At 35.2% G+C, this 17,182-nt stretch overlaps 2 protein-coding genes across 3 annotated transcripts; both read left to right on the top strand.

Moving 5' to 3' along the window:
• Nucleotides 1-2,313: 2,313 nt before the first annotated feature.
• Nucleotides 2,314-6,774, top strand: noxred1 (NADP-dependent oxidoreductase domain containing 1; the record flags this gene model as incomplete). Its single annotated transcript, XM_084394005.1, has 6 exons — nt 2,314-2,477; nt 2,559-2,722; nt 3,571-3,751; nt 4,655-4,812; nt 5,683-5,881; nt 6,274-6,774. The coding sequence occupies 6 exons, from the start codon at nt 2,314-2,316 to the stop codon at nt 6,410-6,412; spliced, it is 1,005 nt and encodes a 334-aa protein (XP_084250131.1). The 3' UTR covers nt 6,413-6,774.
• A 1,678-nt stretch (nt 6,775-8,452) lies between these two features.
• On the top strand, nt 8,453-17,082 carry tmed8 (transmembrane p24 trafficking protein 8). Of its 2 annotated transcripts, XM_084394149.1 has the most exons (7): nt 8,453-8,590; nt 8,880-8,949; nt 9,026-9,134; nt 9,220-9,319; nt 9,408-9,486; nt 13,839-14,129; nt 15,624-17,082. In XM_084394149.1, the coding sequence occupies exons 3-7, from the start codon at nt 9,028-9,030 to the stop codon at nt 15,839-15,841; spliced, it is 795 nt and encodes a 264-aa protein (XP_084250275.1). In that variant the 5' UTR covers nt 8,453-8,590; nt 8,880-8,949; nt 9,026-9,027; the 3' UTR covers nt 15,842-17,082. The 2 variants fall into 2 exon arrangements, with proteins under 2 accessions (XP_084250275.1, XP_084250274.1); XM_084394148.1 differs by lacking the exon at nt 8,880-8,949 and having other exon boundaries at nt 8,457-8,590.
• The last annotated feature ends 100 nt before the right edge of the window (nt 17,083-17,182 follow it).

Here is a 17,182-nt window from a genome sequence, read left to right on the forward strand (position 1 = left end):
TCATGTTCTTGTGCTTCAATGTGCCTAAAGAAGTTTTGCTTTGGAATATATATATACTGTATAGGGCAGGCTCAAGCTTTCAGAATCTAGAGTCACAAACTTATTTCCTTTGTATTTTTTTCTGTAGTGCTTCTTGTATCTCACAGCATTTTTACCGTTTCCAGTGAAAGTCACACTTAGTTTTGACTGGTGATTTGCAGGCCCAAACAGAATCCACTCCTACTATACTTATCATTAAAAAACTATGGACGTCCTTAAAACTGGACCATTTACAAAGTTCTGTGCACTAGATTGCATTTTTGAATGTTACATTTATTAGTAAATTTGATTTCCGCTTTTAGCTACCAATAAGAATGGAATACTCTCAGATCCATCAAACATTTGTGTTTCTTAACCTGTTTTACAAGCAGGAAGTCTGCAGATTCTCTCTTTGCATATCAAAAAAAATGACTAGTCTCCTCGCTTACAATATAAAAGATCAGTCAAAAACGTAATGTTAAAAGGGAAGGTTTTAAAATTGCAATACTTTTACAATTTCTTAATTTAAGGGAAGAGTTCTAATACTGATACATTAGCCAATATCAGTGACTAAACATGGTTTTATTGTATGTGCCACATGATATATTCAGTCGAACGAAACTAAACATAATTTAGTTTTAAAACCTCAAGCCTTTTTTTGGCTACAATTTGGCATTTGCCACTCATATCGACGTTTTATGTTTCATAGTTCATTAAGAATAATAATACCTATTTTTTAAAAGCATGCAGCTAATTCCCCTCAAAGACTGGAGCGTTAACTTACACAGCCGTCTTCCTTTTCCGCTTGTAAAATGCTGTAATTACACTTCCCGTAGAATGCCAACCCTTTGCATGAGCTAGAGAGAAATAACAAAATGCCGCAATGTACAATAAATACAGCTTACAAGTTTTCATATACAGTACCTGGAGTTTGTAGCCTGATAAGTACTGTCAGCTTGTAAATAGGGACTTCATATTTGGTTTGCCTCTGGTTTGTTTTAAACATATTCTCTTAAGCTCATTACCTGTTTTAACTTTATATCAGCACTTGCAGAGAGAACGTTTATGTACCTACTCAATCCTCGGCTGGTTAATATGCGTTTATGTGTATGCCGGTGTAATCTGGTAAGTGATTTACCAGCATGTGGTACAAATATTGATTATTTCTCATTAAAGAAAAGGCATTAGTAGCAAGATCCCCCCCCCCCCCCCCCCCCCCAATATAGCATAATTTTAGTTAGATAATTAGTTAAGTACAGTTGCAATTACAGTCTTCACTCTGCCCTAAGAAACTGTCTGGTCAGTCATCTTAAAACAGCTGTTTTCTAACCATCACTGCAATAAATCCTTTGGCCAAATGAGATTACAGGCAAATTTCACCCTGGCAAAGTTTCTATGTTCATCGGATCACAAAGAAAACAGCACCGAATTTTCCTGGACACCCTGAAATGCTGTTTTTCATTTAGTTGACATACCCCTTTGCCTTCTGTAAAATAACCGATCTATTTAGCGTTTAGTGAAATGCTAGTCTAGTATACTGTAGTCTAGTTTACTGGTTTCATCACTTCCAAAACAGACCATACAAAAACAAATTTACACATCATTGAGATTCTTTTCTTAGTGGATCTCAACTTTTTCCCTCCCATGCATTTGTGTATCCAACAATTAAACTGCACATTATTGTTATGGCAATGAACTGACAGTTTCTCATCTCTAAGGAAGGGAATGAACAAAACGAGCAAGTTTGCAAATGTTCCAAAGGCTGAAGTAGTGATGTAATAGTCTGAGAAAAGAAAACAATACATGATGATTACAGTTTTGCATCTGTATCATTTTTTATTCATCTTTTTCTTACGGCATATTGTTGTTCACAATTTATGAAGTTAAATGTACAGTGTACAAAAGAATGTTATAGGGTGGGACATTGTACATTATTGTAATTATTTGTGTTAATTTTCATTTGTATCATAAATACCTTGTACAGTGTTTTTTTTTCTGTTTTGTTTATTTGTTGTTGTTGTTTCAGTTGGAATTATTTTATATTTTATTTTTATAAACTTGCTATGAATAAAATTTTCATTCAGCATGTCAACATAGGTCTCCGAACATGAAATGTCTCTATATTTAAATGTTCTAGATTCTGAATAAAGTGCCAATTTTACCGTTGGGGCTTTTATTTTGAAAACCTGACGTAAATTATTCTAGTTTCACACAGTTTGAACTAGTTACTATAGAAACCGGACTTGTTTACGACGATAAACCTGTACATTTAACGATCCGCGATTTAAATGTTTTATGAAAATGCTGGACTTCACTACTAATTTAAACTCTCTCGGATTTGAGGCTGGACTCAGTGAAGTTGAGAAAGAATTGCTTTTTCTGCGCAGTCGATCTGCTGGGCTGACTGTAAGTGGATGCGCGCATGCTGTATTTGTCTATGAACTTTTCAGATTGTTAAGGTAAGAACAGTCGAGCAATTTTGTTGATCTCATATGACTCTAATACCCATATAGACGGCGTTTTTGTACATATTCCCACAGAAAGAAACTGAACGCTGAGAATGGCTGCACTGCTGACACACATCTGTCTGTTGGCATACTGGGTGGAGGTCACGTGGGCAAACAGCTGGCTAAGCTTTTCCTGCATTCATCCGACCTCAAGCCATGCGACATCAACATCTCAACTAAAAGACCCGAGACCTTAGGTTACACAGTTATTTTGGTGGAGGGAAACGAGTTTAGTTTCTTTCAACATTATTTGCTCTTCAGACATTGCTCTTTAAAAGTAAAAGTATCAGCTGTATGTCAAGTGACCCACATTTGGGTTTTCACCACTGAAAATGTGTACAATTTACCTATTTACTCATTGAGATCCTTATACATACATAAATGGGTGTGTGTGCACACATTTATACAATTTATATTTAAATATAATGATAATATATACACACACTGACACACATATATAAACAAAAACATTTATGTTAGATGCAATTCATCGTGATTAATTTAATAAATGCAGCCGTTGTGAGCATGAGAGGCATAATTATTATACTGTCCCCAAACTTTTTGCAGTCTAAATGCATTTTTTTTTTTATTAAAAGACTGTAGAAATTCATCTAGTTGCATATATTGTTCCCTAAATTATTAAAAGATGTCAATGAAACATCTTTAGTAGGAATTCTTTTATTTTTGAATATTTTTTGTTACATTTTTTATTTTCATAGCTGCTTAACTACACATGAATCAGTTCTCATAGTCCTCTGAACTGATCTGTGAGTGTGTTGATCTGTAGGATGGTGCACAGGCGTTACTGTAGAAACACATGTGAAGGTCCAGCGCTGGCGTCCTCTTGTCAGGGTGATTATTGATGCAGTTTCCACTCTAATGCTTCACATCTCATAAAAATCCTCCCGAGTCTGGTTGTCATTAAGATTGAAATCAGACCTGGTTTTACATCTGACATTGTAGGACTGGTGCTCCCTAATCGATAAGCCTGTATTTTCATCAAGGTCTACTGTTTAATCCTGTCTTTTCTTTCATTGATCCACAGTGGAAATTTCAAACATTGGTGTTGAGTGTTACTTTGACAACATTAGACTGGCTAAACAGGCAGGCTTGCTCTTCCTCTGTGTCTTGCCCTCTCATCTTCCTCAAGTATGCTCGGACATTCGCTGCCATCTGTCTTCAGACTGTCTTGTGTACAGTTTCACCTCAGCAGTGCCATTGAACAGGTAGGCTACTTCAGATAATTAGCTTTATTTTGAATAATACCCACTAAAAGCACTTTCCTGTCCTATGATTGAATCTCTGTCAGATTTTGGTTATAGAGTGCAGCAGTCGCTTCCGGAAGTAAAAACTCTAAAGACAGCCCTATTTGTTTCTGCTGAAGAAGCAGATAAAATAATCGAATGTAGAGAAAAACTACATTACCCATGATGCTGTACAGAAAATTACATCAATCGGAGAGTTGAAAGACGATCTCTTTAGCTCCGCCCATGTCGATCTCTCTACACTCTCAAAATACTGAAAAGTTTGTGTATGCATATTTTGCAATAAACTTAAAATATATTGGTTTTATACATTCGTAAATGAGTCGTTTTATATTTCTCCATAGTTTTAAATTCTATTATGCTGTTCGCAATGCTTCATGGGATTGTAGTTCTTTCCCTCACTAAAGCCGTGAAGTACCTTTAGTCTTTTTGTCCAATTTTTTAAAACTTTTTTGCTTCATATATATCAAAGTTTGTAGTGTTGGGATTCACCTCGTAGCTGATTGGCTTGGTTTATGGCTTATAAATCTTTAACGAAGACTCTTTTAAAATCCCTATTGGAAAAACGAATGGAAAAGATACTTCCGGAACCAGCACCTGGAAAAGGGAGAGGGAACTGTTGCACTCCATACTTCCAGGACATAGATTTTGAGGGAAACTTACAATAAAACATTTCTGTGTTAGTTATTTTTCTTTCTTTTTTTAAATAAATGTATAAATAATGTGTTTCTATTTTATTGCAAAATTATTATTTTATGTAAATACAAATTTATTGACCTTCACATGTAGCCACAATATGTCACACAATAGTTAAGCATCAGCTTATCATCTTCTCAAATCTTTTTTCTTTTCTTTTTTTTTCAGGCTTGCAATGCTTCTTGAACACAGTTTTATTATTAAACCTCAGTATGAGTTTGTGGCTTGTGATGATGTCACTACAGTTTGGCTCCTCCACAATCAAGTGTCCGCAGCTTTAAAGCACAAGGAAGTGCTTTCGGCATCACTTCCTCTTTCAATGAATGGTGTGTAAAAACTGTAGGAGTATCCTTGACAATACATTTGTATTTCCCCTTTAAAAATATTTATACCCATCTGTCATTTTTACAGACATTAATATATGAAGGCATAAATAATATTATTTATATTATTATAATTTTTATAAATATTAACATATTTACATGAACCGGTCAAAAATCTGTCATATTTAAATATATAAAATAGTAATATCCAAGTAAATATTTAAAAAATGTTCTATTCATCAAAGAAAATGCATCACACGGAGCTCTTACTACTCCTAAGGGGACATAAAAATGATGTGGGAGGAAAAATTATATTTGCATTCTCTTGCAAACATTTGTTTCCACAAAAATATTAACTGTTTACAACATTGATGATAATAAGAAATGTTTCTTGAGCATCAAATGATCATATTATAATGATTTCTGAAGGATCATGTGACACTGAAGACTGGAGTAATGATGCGGAAAATTCAGCTTTGCATTACAGGGATAAATTAAAATTTAAAATTTAAAATGTAATAAAATAAAAAAATAGTTATTTTAAATTGTAGTAATATTTCACAATATTACAGTTTTTACTGACTTGGTGACTTGTTACAGTGTAATTATACATTTAAGTACTCAGTAATATTAATTTAACTACATGTACTTACTATAAGGTTAGGGTTTAGTTTAGGGTTATTTGCATGTAACTATGCATAATTTACTGCTAATACTGTAGTAGTAAATGTAACATATGTAACATGTCAGCATACTTTTTATTTCCCCTCAAATTATGTCTGTATCCATCTGTCATGTGAAGTCAATACCGTGTGGTTTTCATATGGTGTGCTCTGAGAGTCCATTAAGTAAACGTTGATGTGTTTGCTGAAGGTGGGCTGTTCCTGGATCAGAGATGGGTATCAGCTGTGCTCTACGCTCTCCTCAACATGTGCACGGCTGCCAAACTGGGGTCCGGAAAGACTCTTCTCCTGCTAAATGGGCTGTTTGAGACCGCTGTTTCAACAAAGACATTTACTTATCACAGTTTTGTAAATTCACCCAGCGCATCTGATCCCAATAAACCCGATGAGTGAGTCTAGAGCTTTTTTTTAATTCTCTGTATTATAGTTAAATATAGCTTTTATTTGTACACTTTTAACTTTCATGCCAACTTTAGTTTAATTTTTTGTTATTTTATTTTGTGCTTTTGTCATTTTATTCATTTAAAAAAAAAATATTGCTATTTAGATTTGATTTATTTTTATTTCAGGTTTAGTTGAATTTTTGTTTTTATTCATTATCTGTTAATAATTTTAGTGCCTCACCTTATTTCAGTTTATTGTCAAGGCAACATTTCTAATATTAATTTAGTTTAATAATAACAACCCTTTTCCATAGTAGTTGATTGATATTCATATTGACTATTATATAAACCAAGTTTGATCATTTTGTTCATAACATATTGTCTCTGTTGTTTTACAGCCTTTTTCCGTGGATCAATTTGGTCGACGCACAAACTAAAGACACTCCATTGACTGATTTGGTGTTGAGAAATAAAGGTTTGCGAGACTGCATTTCAGTCCTGTACTACAATGTATTTTCAAACCTAGCAGAAGGATAGGACGTACTGTTGTTCACTGAGACAAATCAATTAAATTGTGCAACATTTTAGTTTCATTGTGTAAATTCCCGTGTTCATGTTCAATCTGTTTATAATTAACTGACTGTTTTGTGCAGATGTGTGCAAGTCTCTAAAATAAGTGCTAATTAAACTCAGGGGAGAAGTTAGCATGTCAGCTCAGCTGAATCCCTGCTGCATTACTGCTATATTTGTGTTTTATCCTCTGTAGACTTTTGCCTCACAAGGACAAATTTTCAAGTACATTTCAATGTGCCAAGATAACTAGAAAATGGCACATCAAGGAAATATTGACTAGAGCTAATAAACAATAGAGCTGTTCACTTATCTCACAAAACATGTAATGCTACCAATGTAAAATAAGTATATACTGTATATTTTTTGTGTTTTAATTTTTTATTTTGTAGAGTGATTCAAAGGTACACTATGTAACTTTTTTTGTTCATAATTAACAAAATTGAAATAAAGCAATACATCATCAGTCCTTCTTCCAAAACGTGTTTTGTCTTACCCTGATTCACTATGGGAAGCCTGTTATAAGTGTTTATATTTTAGACCTGTCGATATGGTTTTCTCCGGCTACTTTGGCGTGTGTATGGTGGTTAGTTGTCACAATGACAGAGAAAGGTTGACATTGAGCCGCAAAATTTCGGGGAATCACTCGTTTTAAACAAACGCCAAACAAAGGAGAGTCTGCTGGCAAAAAAAAAAAAAAAAAAAAGGATTGTGACAGAGCTTGTAATAAAACAAGAATCAACATTGGCTTGGCTTTTCAGAGATGGCGAGAAGTGAGGGATTTGAAGTGTTGCAAAGCGGAGACGCGGAGATGGTGTTTTTATTACTCAACAGGTGAGTAAGGTGTTTTATTGAACAGATAAAGAGCCATATGTAGCTCTCTAACGGAGTTCATTGTAAAGCATCATCTACTGTAAAGGGTCATTTCATTATGGTTGTAGCGCTGTGCTTGAATTTATTTTCAAGTGTTTAGTAATGGGTAAAGCTACAGTAATGTCTTCAGCTTGAGATCTTTTCCATCTAAACTGGTTATCATATCGAACCATATTCGAATAGTCACGCAGGACAACAAAACTATTCTTCCTCAAAATGCATGCAGTCTTGTTTTTAACCACTAGAGGACTGTTAATGTGACATTTTATTTAGTCTATGGTGACAGTAAGAATAATAATAGAAAAGGATGACAGATTAATATTTTTTTTATAATGTCATATAAGCATAGGTACTGTAGTACTAAATATCAGCTTGGCTGATTAGCTTAGCTATTACGTGTGGCAGTACAGATGAACCAGTCATGCTGGTATTCAGTACTGCAGCACTCTTTGATATTGCTTTAACACAAAAAGTTATAAAAACAAGTAATTAAGTTAATTACTATTAAGTTAAATTAACAGTAAAATATGCAGACAAAAATAATTTTGAATCTTTATTCTCCTAACCCTAACCCTAACCCTAACCCAGCTCATTTGGGACTTATAAATGTGTGTGTGTGAATATATGAAGATGCAAAAGCCTCTAAGTGCCATCTGAAATTTTCCTCTAGAATGATCATTTTTATCAAGCTTGTATATTTAAGGTCACTCATTTCACTTAAATGACAATTTATAGGTAATTTTCATTGCCATTTAAGTGTATATATATATATATATATATATATATATATATATATATATATATATATATATATATATATATATATATATATATATATATATATATAATGTATGCATAAATATATATATACTTAACTATACTAACTATAACTATTTGTATAGTTTATAAATAGAAATAACAGTATTTATTAAAAACAGAAATCATTTAAAACATTATAAATGTATTTACTGTCCCATTTAATCAATTTAATGCATCCTTGCTTAATAAAAGTAAATTCTTCATTTCTTTTAAAATTTCCTAGCAAACTTTCTTACAGCATTTTTTATATACTGTTTACAGTAGTATTTTTTCACAGGACTTTTATTATATATTTGCCTGTGTCTGGCAGCCATTGAGTAAAGACTTGTCTCTTCTGCCTTCACAGTTCACACTCAGTACGTATTTACAAATGAACGGACTTCCTGGGGCGTTAAACGTTATTTGTCAAGCAAGCAACACTGTTGCTTCTATAGCATCACAGGGTCGCCGGAGGTAAGAGCATGAACATATATTATGAAACAATACTGTACGTGTGGGTTTACCACATACGGTGGGTTTGATTTGAATGCAAATGCGTTTTATGCTGTTTTTTGTCTTCTGCTGAGATTGATGATTTAATGGCGAATGACACTTTAGTTACGCGACGTGTCAAAACTGTTGCTGTGATTCGTATTAATGTCAGTTAATGACGATTACATATTAATGTAGTTCAAACAGCCTTACTTATATTGACAGATGTCTATATGTATTGTTAAAAACCCAATTTTATTTGTTCTTGTAGATTTTGTTAAATTTTTTAATGAAGTTCATTGAAAGACAGTTCGTCAGCTGAAAACTCTTACCTGCCTCAGGTGAGTTTTTTATTAGGTATTGTGATGAATATGATGATTTATGTATGTCATGTTTTTTTTTGTGTGTGTGCTTTAGAGATGGAGAAACTAGAGACATCAGAGCTTCAATCTAGACTCTCATCCCTGTCTGTTTCTTCTTTCCCTGGTATAACGTCAAAAAACTGTGAAACAAACCCTTTAAACAGGTGTGTGCATGTTTATATGAGTTATAAAAAAAAATATTTAAACCAAGGGTATTTAAACCTCATCCTTCCCACTGTCAATTTGAAGTCTTCAAAGCACAGACCTTTCCCGGACAGTAATCCAACCGGACAACCAAAGCAAAATGGACGATAACAGCAACAACAAAGAATCTCCACAGTCTACTGAGGTATATTGCATTCAAGCCTGTCCGATGTATATATAAATAAGTGAGCTTTAGTGCTGTATGATTGTATGTATCGTGCTGTTGTCAATAGGAGCCCAGCGCATCTCTGGGGAAGGCAGAAGCGGGTGACACACAGGAGAGCAGTACTTCACACTCAGGGGAGAAAAAAGGTTAGCACATCCCCTATTAGAGAGGTGAAGCTAAGCACAGGAAAGCTTCTCATTATGTTTCATCATTGCCCCTCGAGAAGGAAGCTGTCAGAAAAAAGAAAGATGTTTATGATGTTTGTATTGTGCTATTTATAACCTTAAAAAACGATGCCACACATGTCATTTTTAAAGTCACCTTGCAATCAAAAACGACAATTCTTTTTTTTCTGGAATATTGCAGTTTTTATTAGAAATGATTTATTCGTGCATATCATTATTGTTTAAAGAGGCCATATTATGCCCTTTTACAAAGTCTTGATTTTGTTTTTGGGGTCTACTAGAATAGGTTTTAATGCTCGTATGTTCTAAAAACACATTATTTTTCACATATTTTACATTGTCCGTCAGTAACGCTCTGTTTAGTTCCTGTCTCAATGAAGCTCCTCCTTCTTGAAAGCGCAATGTGCTCTGATTGGTCAGCTGGAACAGTGTGTTGTGATCAGAGTGCGAATTACCCCACCATAATTGGGGGGTACTGCTCCTTCACTTCTTCTATGACCATCATGGTCCACTACCATATCAATCCCCACCGTGATCGCCAAGTGCAACATGTGTTGTGCAACACACATACAAGGTCTAAACATGCGACAAACTGATAATCAGTAGGCTACAGAATATCTCATTGTTATTATATATCCAAAAGAGAACTGTTTTGATCAACTCCCAAAAGTTAGAAGTTAAGTGCACTGCAATACCTTTCTAATTATTAGTAAAAGTAATATCTTTACAAGAAGCCTATTGCCTATTTCAGGGTTTTTCCTGGCTCAAAATGAGGCGGAGGTGGTAAAATCATAATTTATTTTAATAATAAGATAATTAAATGTGTATTTTTTTGTAGATCATCATATAGCCTAATGTGTTTCCCAGATTTTTTTGTTGGTGGAGCTTGGTATCTCTAGGGGGGTCCGGGGGCATGCCCTCCCGGAAGAAAATTTTGTACATTTTAAAGATAAATTCATTAATCTGGTGCACTTTGAGTCATCCGAATCCACTATTAAAAATAAATAATCCACCCGCAAACCGCCTATATTCTTTGATTTAGATATCTGCGTCTGATCATCACATTACAATTATTCAAATTCTTAGTGTTAAGCATGATAATATGGTAACGTATCACAAGTAGGCTGATTTAAAATGAACATTTATTTAAAATAAAAGTTCTTCTTTTGGCAAAATTACATTTCCTTAATAGCCTAAACAGAGGCTTTACTCCCTTCAAGCTTAAATTGTCAATGTTTCATTACATCACTGTTTGAAAACACTTTTTTGTACCTTTTATAAAGGGCATTTTCCCCTAATTTTATTGAATGTGTGCTCCATCTTTCATTTCAAATTTTTAAATTTGATAAATATATTCAATTAAAATAATTAGACACTAGGCTGTTACCAATAAAATTAAATAATTTACATTGAAAAATTATAACTGTATTAAATTAGATTATTTTAAATGTTTTTGAATATACAAATAAGGAATGTTGAAAAGAATGATACTTTATGAAACTAGCGTTTTGTCATTCAACGTTGACACTTGCTTGAGAAGTTGAAGTCGTTCGCTATCTCCGTTGCTTCTAGCCACGGTGGTTAAAAAATGGTACGGTCCACAATAGGGGTGTCTGAAATCGCTTTACATTAAAATGTTCCTACAGTGAAAATAGGAGTTGACTTGTATTGTAACTGTAATTATATTTTTTTCACAATATCAGAAAAATTATCTGACCCCCCCCAAAACTGATATTTCTGTCCCTTTGGGGGGTACCCAGTACCCCCTGTAATTCGAACTATGGTTGTGATTGGTCAACCGCTTCACACCCCTTACCATAGGGCTGGGCGATATGGCAAAACAAAAATCTAGATTTTTTTTTTCAAAACGATTGACCAAGTCACGATTTCAATTTAGTTTAACTGGTCAACTACAATATGATTCAAGTAAAATTCTCTTTAAGGGCACCTATTATGCCCCTTTTCACAAGATGTAAAATAAGTCTCTGATGTCCCCAGAGTGTGTATGTGAAGTTTTAGCTCAAAATACCCAACAGATCATTTTTTACAGCATGTTTAAATTGTCACTTTTTGGTGCTCAGAAAAACACTCTGTTTTAGTGTGTGCCCTTTAAATGCAAATGAGCTGCTGCTGCACGGCACAGGGGGCGGAGCTTCACGAGCTCGCGCTCAGTCTCAGGACAATTTCATCTCACGGAAATGATGATAATATCAGAAACTCTCAGTAACGGTGTTCATTTCGACCCGGAGTCGGACAATAACGCCTGCAGAGTCAGAGAATATATGCTGTGTGGAGATGGAACAGGTATAGTTTAGTTTAATTACGGTTATAACGTTTGTGTCATTGCTTGAATCCACTATTAAGCCTGCTGTAGAGGACCCCGTCCGAATGATGGCCAAAAATATACTGATGAGTTTAATAAAGTTTATTGTACGTCACACAAAAGATGAAGCGTCAGTTTTACTCCAGAAAATCACCGTAAGAGCTGAGTAAACACAGTATAAGAAGTGCGTAAGTACATAAACCAATTTCGGTAGAGTTGAGGGAGCATTTTCTTTGAAAACAAAATAATTCCACCTCGTCTTCAGCGGCTGCCTCAGATTTCGGGAGTAAATAGAGAGAGAGCTATGTGGATACATCCAGCCACACAACACCTACGTTCTCGTCAGTGCAGCAATGGCGGATGTGTACAACTCGCTGTGAACTCGATCAGGGCGGGGCTACGTTAAAACGGCAGTGTCTGTCAACACTCGTGGGCGGGGCTTGTGCTGTTGTGACGTCACTAAAGCCGCATTCTGAAAACAGGTCGTTGGGAGACACTTCTTATGATTTATAGGGATTAATAAAAAAGGAGTGAGTGGATTTTTATCACTATTGGGTGGTTGTGTACACACACACTGCCAACACACATTTATGTCCAAACAGCATGCAAAAGTGAATTTTGCATAATAGGTCCCCTTTAACCATCTTGTTAAAATATTTCCACACCTGAAGTGACCAACATGGTGTAAATGTAAAACAAATATCTTTGCAGAAAATATGAATGCAAATATTGTACAAACGTATCTTAAACATATCCAATATACTCAGGAATAATATAAAAAAAGCGATGTATTTCTCAGCCAATAACACCAGTAATAGGCTATTATTAACATACAGTAGTAGTTCTTTACAGGTTTTGGCATTCCATTGGCTATTTTTCCTATTGTTTTTATGTTTGGCGAACGTGTTTGGCTGTTGCACTCATGTCTCGTTTTTTTCAACGCAAAAAAAATCTATATATAACATGCTTTACCTGAATAAGCATATGTGCATTTTCTTCCAATTCACCATAGGGCAGGCGATCATGTGACTGAGTGCTTAGTGCTGTATGGTATGGTTTTTTTTTTTTTAAATAGCACGCAGTGTACAGAATATAGGCCAGGTCTTGCAGTATGCAGTACAAAAGTTGTTTTATATAGCACATAAGTTCAGACTCTGATTGCATAAACCATGTTGAAAGCTGCCTTAAAAGATATTGATATTTAATATAAACAGACACATGCACAACTCATGACTACTCAATACATTTTCTTATTAATATGCCAGGTCTACATATTTACAATTAGCTGAAGTTATACTAATTAACTATTAATTTGTGGAGGAATTTTTTATATTATAATTATTATTAATAGCAACAGCAACGTTATGGGTTTGATTCCCAGGGAATGCACATACTGATCAAATGTATACCTTGAATGCAAGTTGTTTTGGATAAGTGTCTGCCAAATGCATCAATTATTATTATTATTATTATTATACATTTGGCAATGGCTTTATTCAAATCGACTCACATTGCATTCAAGGTATATATTTAATTAGTTACTATTAATTAGTAATTATTAATAATAATGATAATGATAATAATAATAATAATTATTATTATTAGCAATTTAAGGTCTTGCATTTAGGTAAATTGTTTTAGATTTAAGTTGTTGCCAGGTGAACCAATGTGCAGTCATGCAGCAACATTATTGTGCAATAATGCAATGAAATCATTTGTATTAATGTATACATTTAAATAATTCAAATGCAAAAATATTCAAAATTTTCAATAAATATACAGTACATATAATTTTGATTTATTTCTTTAAAAAGATGATGAGAATTTTGCGGGAAATGTGCTTCAATTGTACTAAAAATAAAGACATAAGAATAGACTTTCTTGTTTTCTTATGATTTTGAGCTGATATGAATACACGCACTACTGTGCAAATATTCCCAAGGTGTTAAATGAACGAACATTCATTAATCAGTCACTTCTCTCTTTGCAGCTCTTCCTCCGATGAAACCGGCCTCCACGTGGACCTCAGTGGCAGTGAAGGAGCTGAAGACTAAGCTGCGTCAAGAGAAGGACAGCGTGGTGACGGTATATCGCGGAGACATCATGACCGTCCACGTACCCGTTGTTCCTGAGGCCAAGCGAGTGTGCTGGGAGTTTGCCACAGATGGCTATGACATTGGCTTTGGGATTTACTTCGACTGGTCACCAGTCACTAACCGAGCCATTACCGTCCACATTAGCGAATCCAGTGACGATGAGGATGAAGATGACGAGCTGGAAGGTGAGGGAGTACTTCCTGTCCTGTTTCAGTGCTGTATTTGAGTCCTTAATACGGTCACGTTCACACACAATACGGTTATTAACTCACACCCGTGCATTTTCAGGACTCACAACCTCGTTCTCTGAAAACCTGTGCTGTGTGAACAGAACCGGACTGGACGACTAGTGACGTTGTGTAAACAGTGCAGTTCTACGCCAGAATGCCGGCTCATTATTGGCCGACGCTGTTCACATGAGCACCGCGATGCATGTGTGTGATGCTGACGCAGGTGTCGGCCAATAGTGAGGCGGCGTTCGGATGTAGAGCCCGGAAGCGCTGCACTGTTTACGCTACGTCAGCAGTGTAGGAGAATGACGTGGAATAGCAGAGATTGTTGAATAAAGTCGCGCACAAAAAGTATTCTCGTCACTTCATAACATTAAGATTGAACCACTGTAATCACATGACCTTAATGACAAAGTTTTCATTATTGGGTGAACTAATCCTTTAAAGGTGCATTGTGTAATATTTAGGAGGATTTGTAGACCGAAATGCGATATAATATGCATAACTCTGTTTTCAGTGGTGTATTATCTTAGAATGAGCCATTTCTGTCTACAAACACCGCGGGTCCCCTTACATTGAAATAGCCATTTTGCGCCGACATGTTTCTACAGTGGCCCAAAAGGGACAAACAACTACAGAGCGCGTTTCGTCACTATGTTGTTCTTTGTGCAAAGAAGCTAGCTAAAGTCAGCGAATAAAACACTGACACAATGATGAACAACAAGTAACAATAATATTCGCAGTAACATATCGTTTTACTGAATAATAAAGTAAACATAATTTCTTAATTTGTCTTTGTAAAGAAACCTCGTTGTTTAACCGGCTACCCTCTGCTGTCTCAGACGATGACATCACTTCCTGTTCGGCCGCCGGTGCAGTTCACAACCTCAACACTAGATGCCGCTAAAAAGCAACCTCCCACCCAATTTTCATCTCATTATTTGATATTATTATTATTATATGAGAAAACATTTATAGGTTTAGCAAGGATTCATTACATTTATCAATTTTACATTGTTAAAAAAAAAAATGTAAATGCTGTTCGAATACTGAAAAAAATTTATCAGTTTTCACAAAAATATTAAGCAGCACAGCATTTTTTTCAACATTGATTATAATAAGAAATGTTCTTTGAGCAGCAAATCAGCATATTAGAATGATTTCTGAAGGATCATGTGACACTGAAGACTGGAGTAATGATGCCGAAAATTCAGCTTTGCATCACAGGAATAAATTCCATTTAAAAATATATTCAAATAGAAAATGGTTATTTAAAATTGTAATAATATTTCAAAATATTACTATTTTTACCGTATTTTTAATCAAACAAATGCAGCCTCCAGGAGCATAAGAGACTGTCTAAAAGATTTACTTTACAAAACTGTACCAGGCTTAAAATAAGGAGATGCATGTAAGGAAAACTCAATGGACAATTGTTTTGTCAAACAGGCCCTGTGGTTCCGGGAGATGTTGAGAAGGGCTCGAAATCAGTTAACAACTCGAACTTGGGAGAGATCCTGCCTGTGTACCGTCAGGACAGTCATCTGGCAGTGCAGGGCGGCAGCCACGAGTTCCCAGGAGACGGCACATACCAGCTGAAGTTTGACAACTCGTACTCGCTGTGGCGGAACAAGACTCTGTTCTACAGAGTGTACTACAGTGCCTGAGGAAGCAAGTGCTTATTTAAAAAAAAAAAAATCATCGTATGTATTCAATCCCTGTATAATTCTTGCTATTGTTGATTTGTGCTTTTCGTTTTATCCAAGCCCTATCATAGATCAAAAATTTGCTTTGAAATATATATATATATATAGATATATAGCTTTAAGATGTTACGTGCAAAATTATATATTTCGTATAAAAGGTCCATATATGTTTTATAATTGTATTGTCTGACACCACAACAGAACTGTGGCATCACATATCAGGAACTACAGAGTAACTAATCAGGGAAAGTATATGGGTTGTGAACCGGGTCAAGCTTTTCAAACAATTCTACTCATATCAAAGGCAAACAAAGACAGTGAGACAGTCAATGCAGGTGACGTGGCAGAAGTCACTGTTGATTCAGGTAATGATATACATGTTTTTGTTTGTTTGTTTGTTTGGTTTCTTGCTGTTTTATGTCTAATATAATATTACATAGGCCTCCATTGAGCAAAATCAGACACTATTTCTTACATACTGCTAATACTGGGTCTCAGCCAGAAAGACACTGGAAGCCACAGCTAGTTAAGATGTATTTGAAACCTCATATTCATGTGTTTTTATTGTAGTTGCTTACTCTAGTAAGATGGCAATCACATCAGTCACCAAATGGTTAAAGTCTGCTTGTTTGCAACTTTAAACCATTTCCTGCCACAAAAGCTAATTTGTTGCATAACTGATCCAATATTTACACGTCCCAGGCTCTCATCTGGCGTGATTATGGGTTGTTTGGCATCGGTTCGGTGTCTGAGGTCTGTATAGACACAATGCAGATGGCCTGTTGAAGACGTTTTATTTACATTTATGCCTCTTTTCCAAGGTGTCTAGAAAACTACTTGTAGTATATGGTTTCATGATTCAGATAAGTTCATTGGAAGAGCTTTCTTGCTTATATCACGTGCAATATGTCACGATAAGCGCTGCCGGCAGGAATAGCGTTTTAGTTTCCTTGACGACTTCTTGATTATGAATACCAAATCACGCTGCGAACATTTCTTTTTGTACCTTAAATTATTTGCATGTCTTATGAGAATGTTGCATTGTGCTGCTGAGGTAGGCTGCTTTATTCTGCCAATGTGCTTTTCTGCTCGTCTACCTTTTAGTATGACATGTATGATATATGTTTATCATCCTTTTCTTGTTTTTCGTTCGTTGTTTCATTTGCTGTGTGTTGTTCACAATAAACGTTGAGGTGAATTCAGTTTGCTGCCTGTTACATATCCAGACTCATGGTTCCTTCTTGGTCTTCTGATAATACACTGCACTTCCTTGTGAGAGAAGCCATACAAAGTGCTTTTTCA

The sequence above is a fragment of the Rutilus rutilus genome (genome assembly GCF_951802725.1).
Source record: "Rutilus rutilus genome assembly, chromosome: 21".
Lineage (NCBI taxonomy): Eukaryota > Metazoa > Chordata > Actinopteri > Cypriniformes > Leuciscidae > Rutilus > Rutilus rutilus.

Coding starts and splice junctions, on each gene's coding strand:
- tmed8 (XM_084394149.1), top strand. CDS start 9,028: ATGGAGAAACTAGAGACATCAGAGCTTCAATCTAGACTCTCATCCCTG. Junction 9,135..9,219: donor GAAACAAACCCTTTAAACAG/GTGTGTGCATGT, acceptor GTCAATTTGAAG/TCTTCAAAGCACAGACCTTT. Junction 14,130..15,623: donor TGAAGATGACGAGCTGGAAG/GTGAGGGAGTAC, acceptor TTTGTCAAACAG/GCCCTGTGGTTCCGGGAGAT.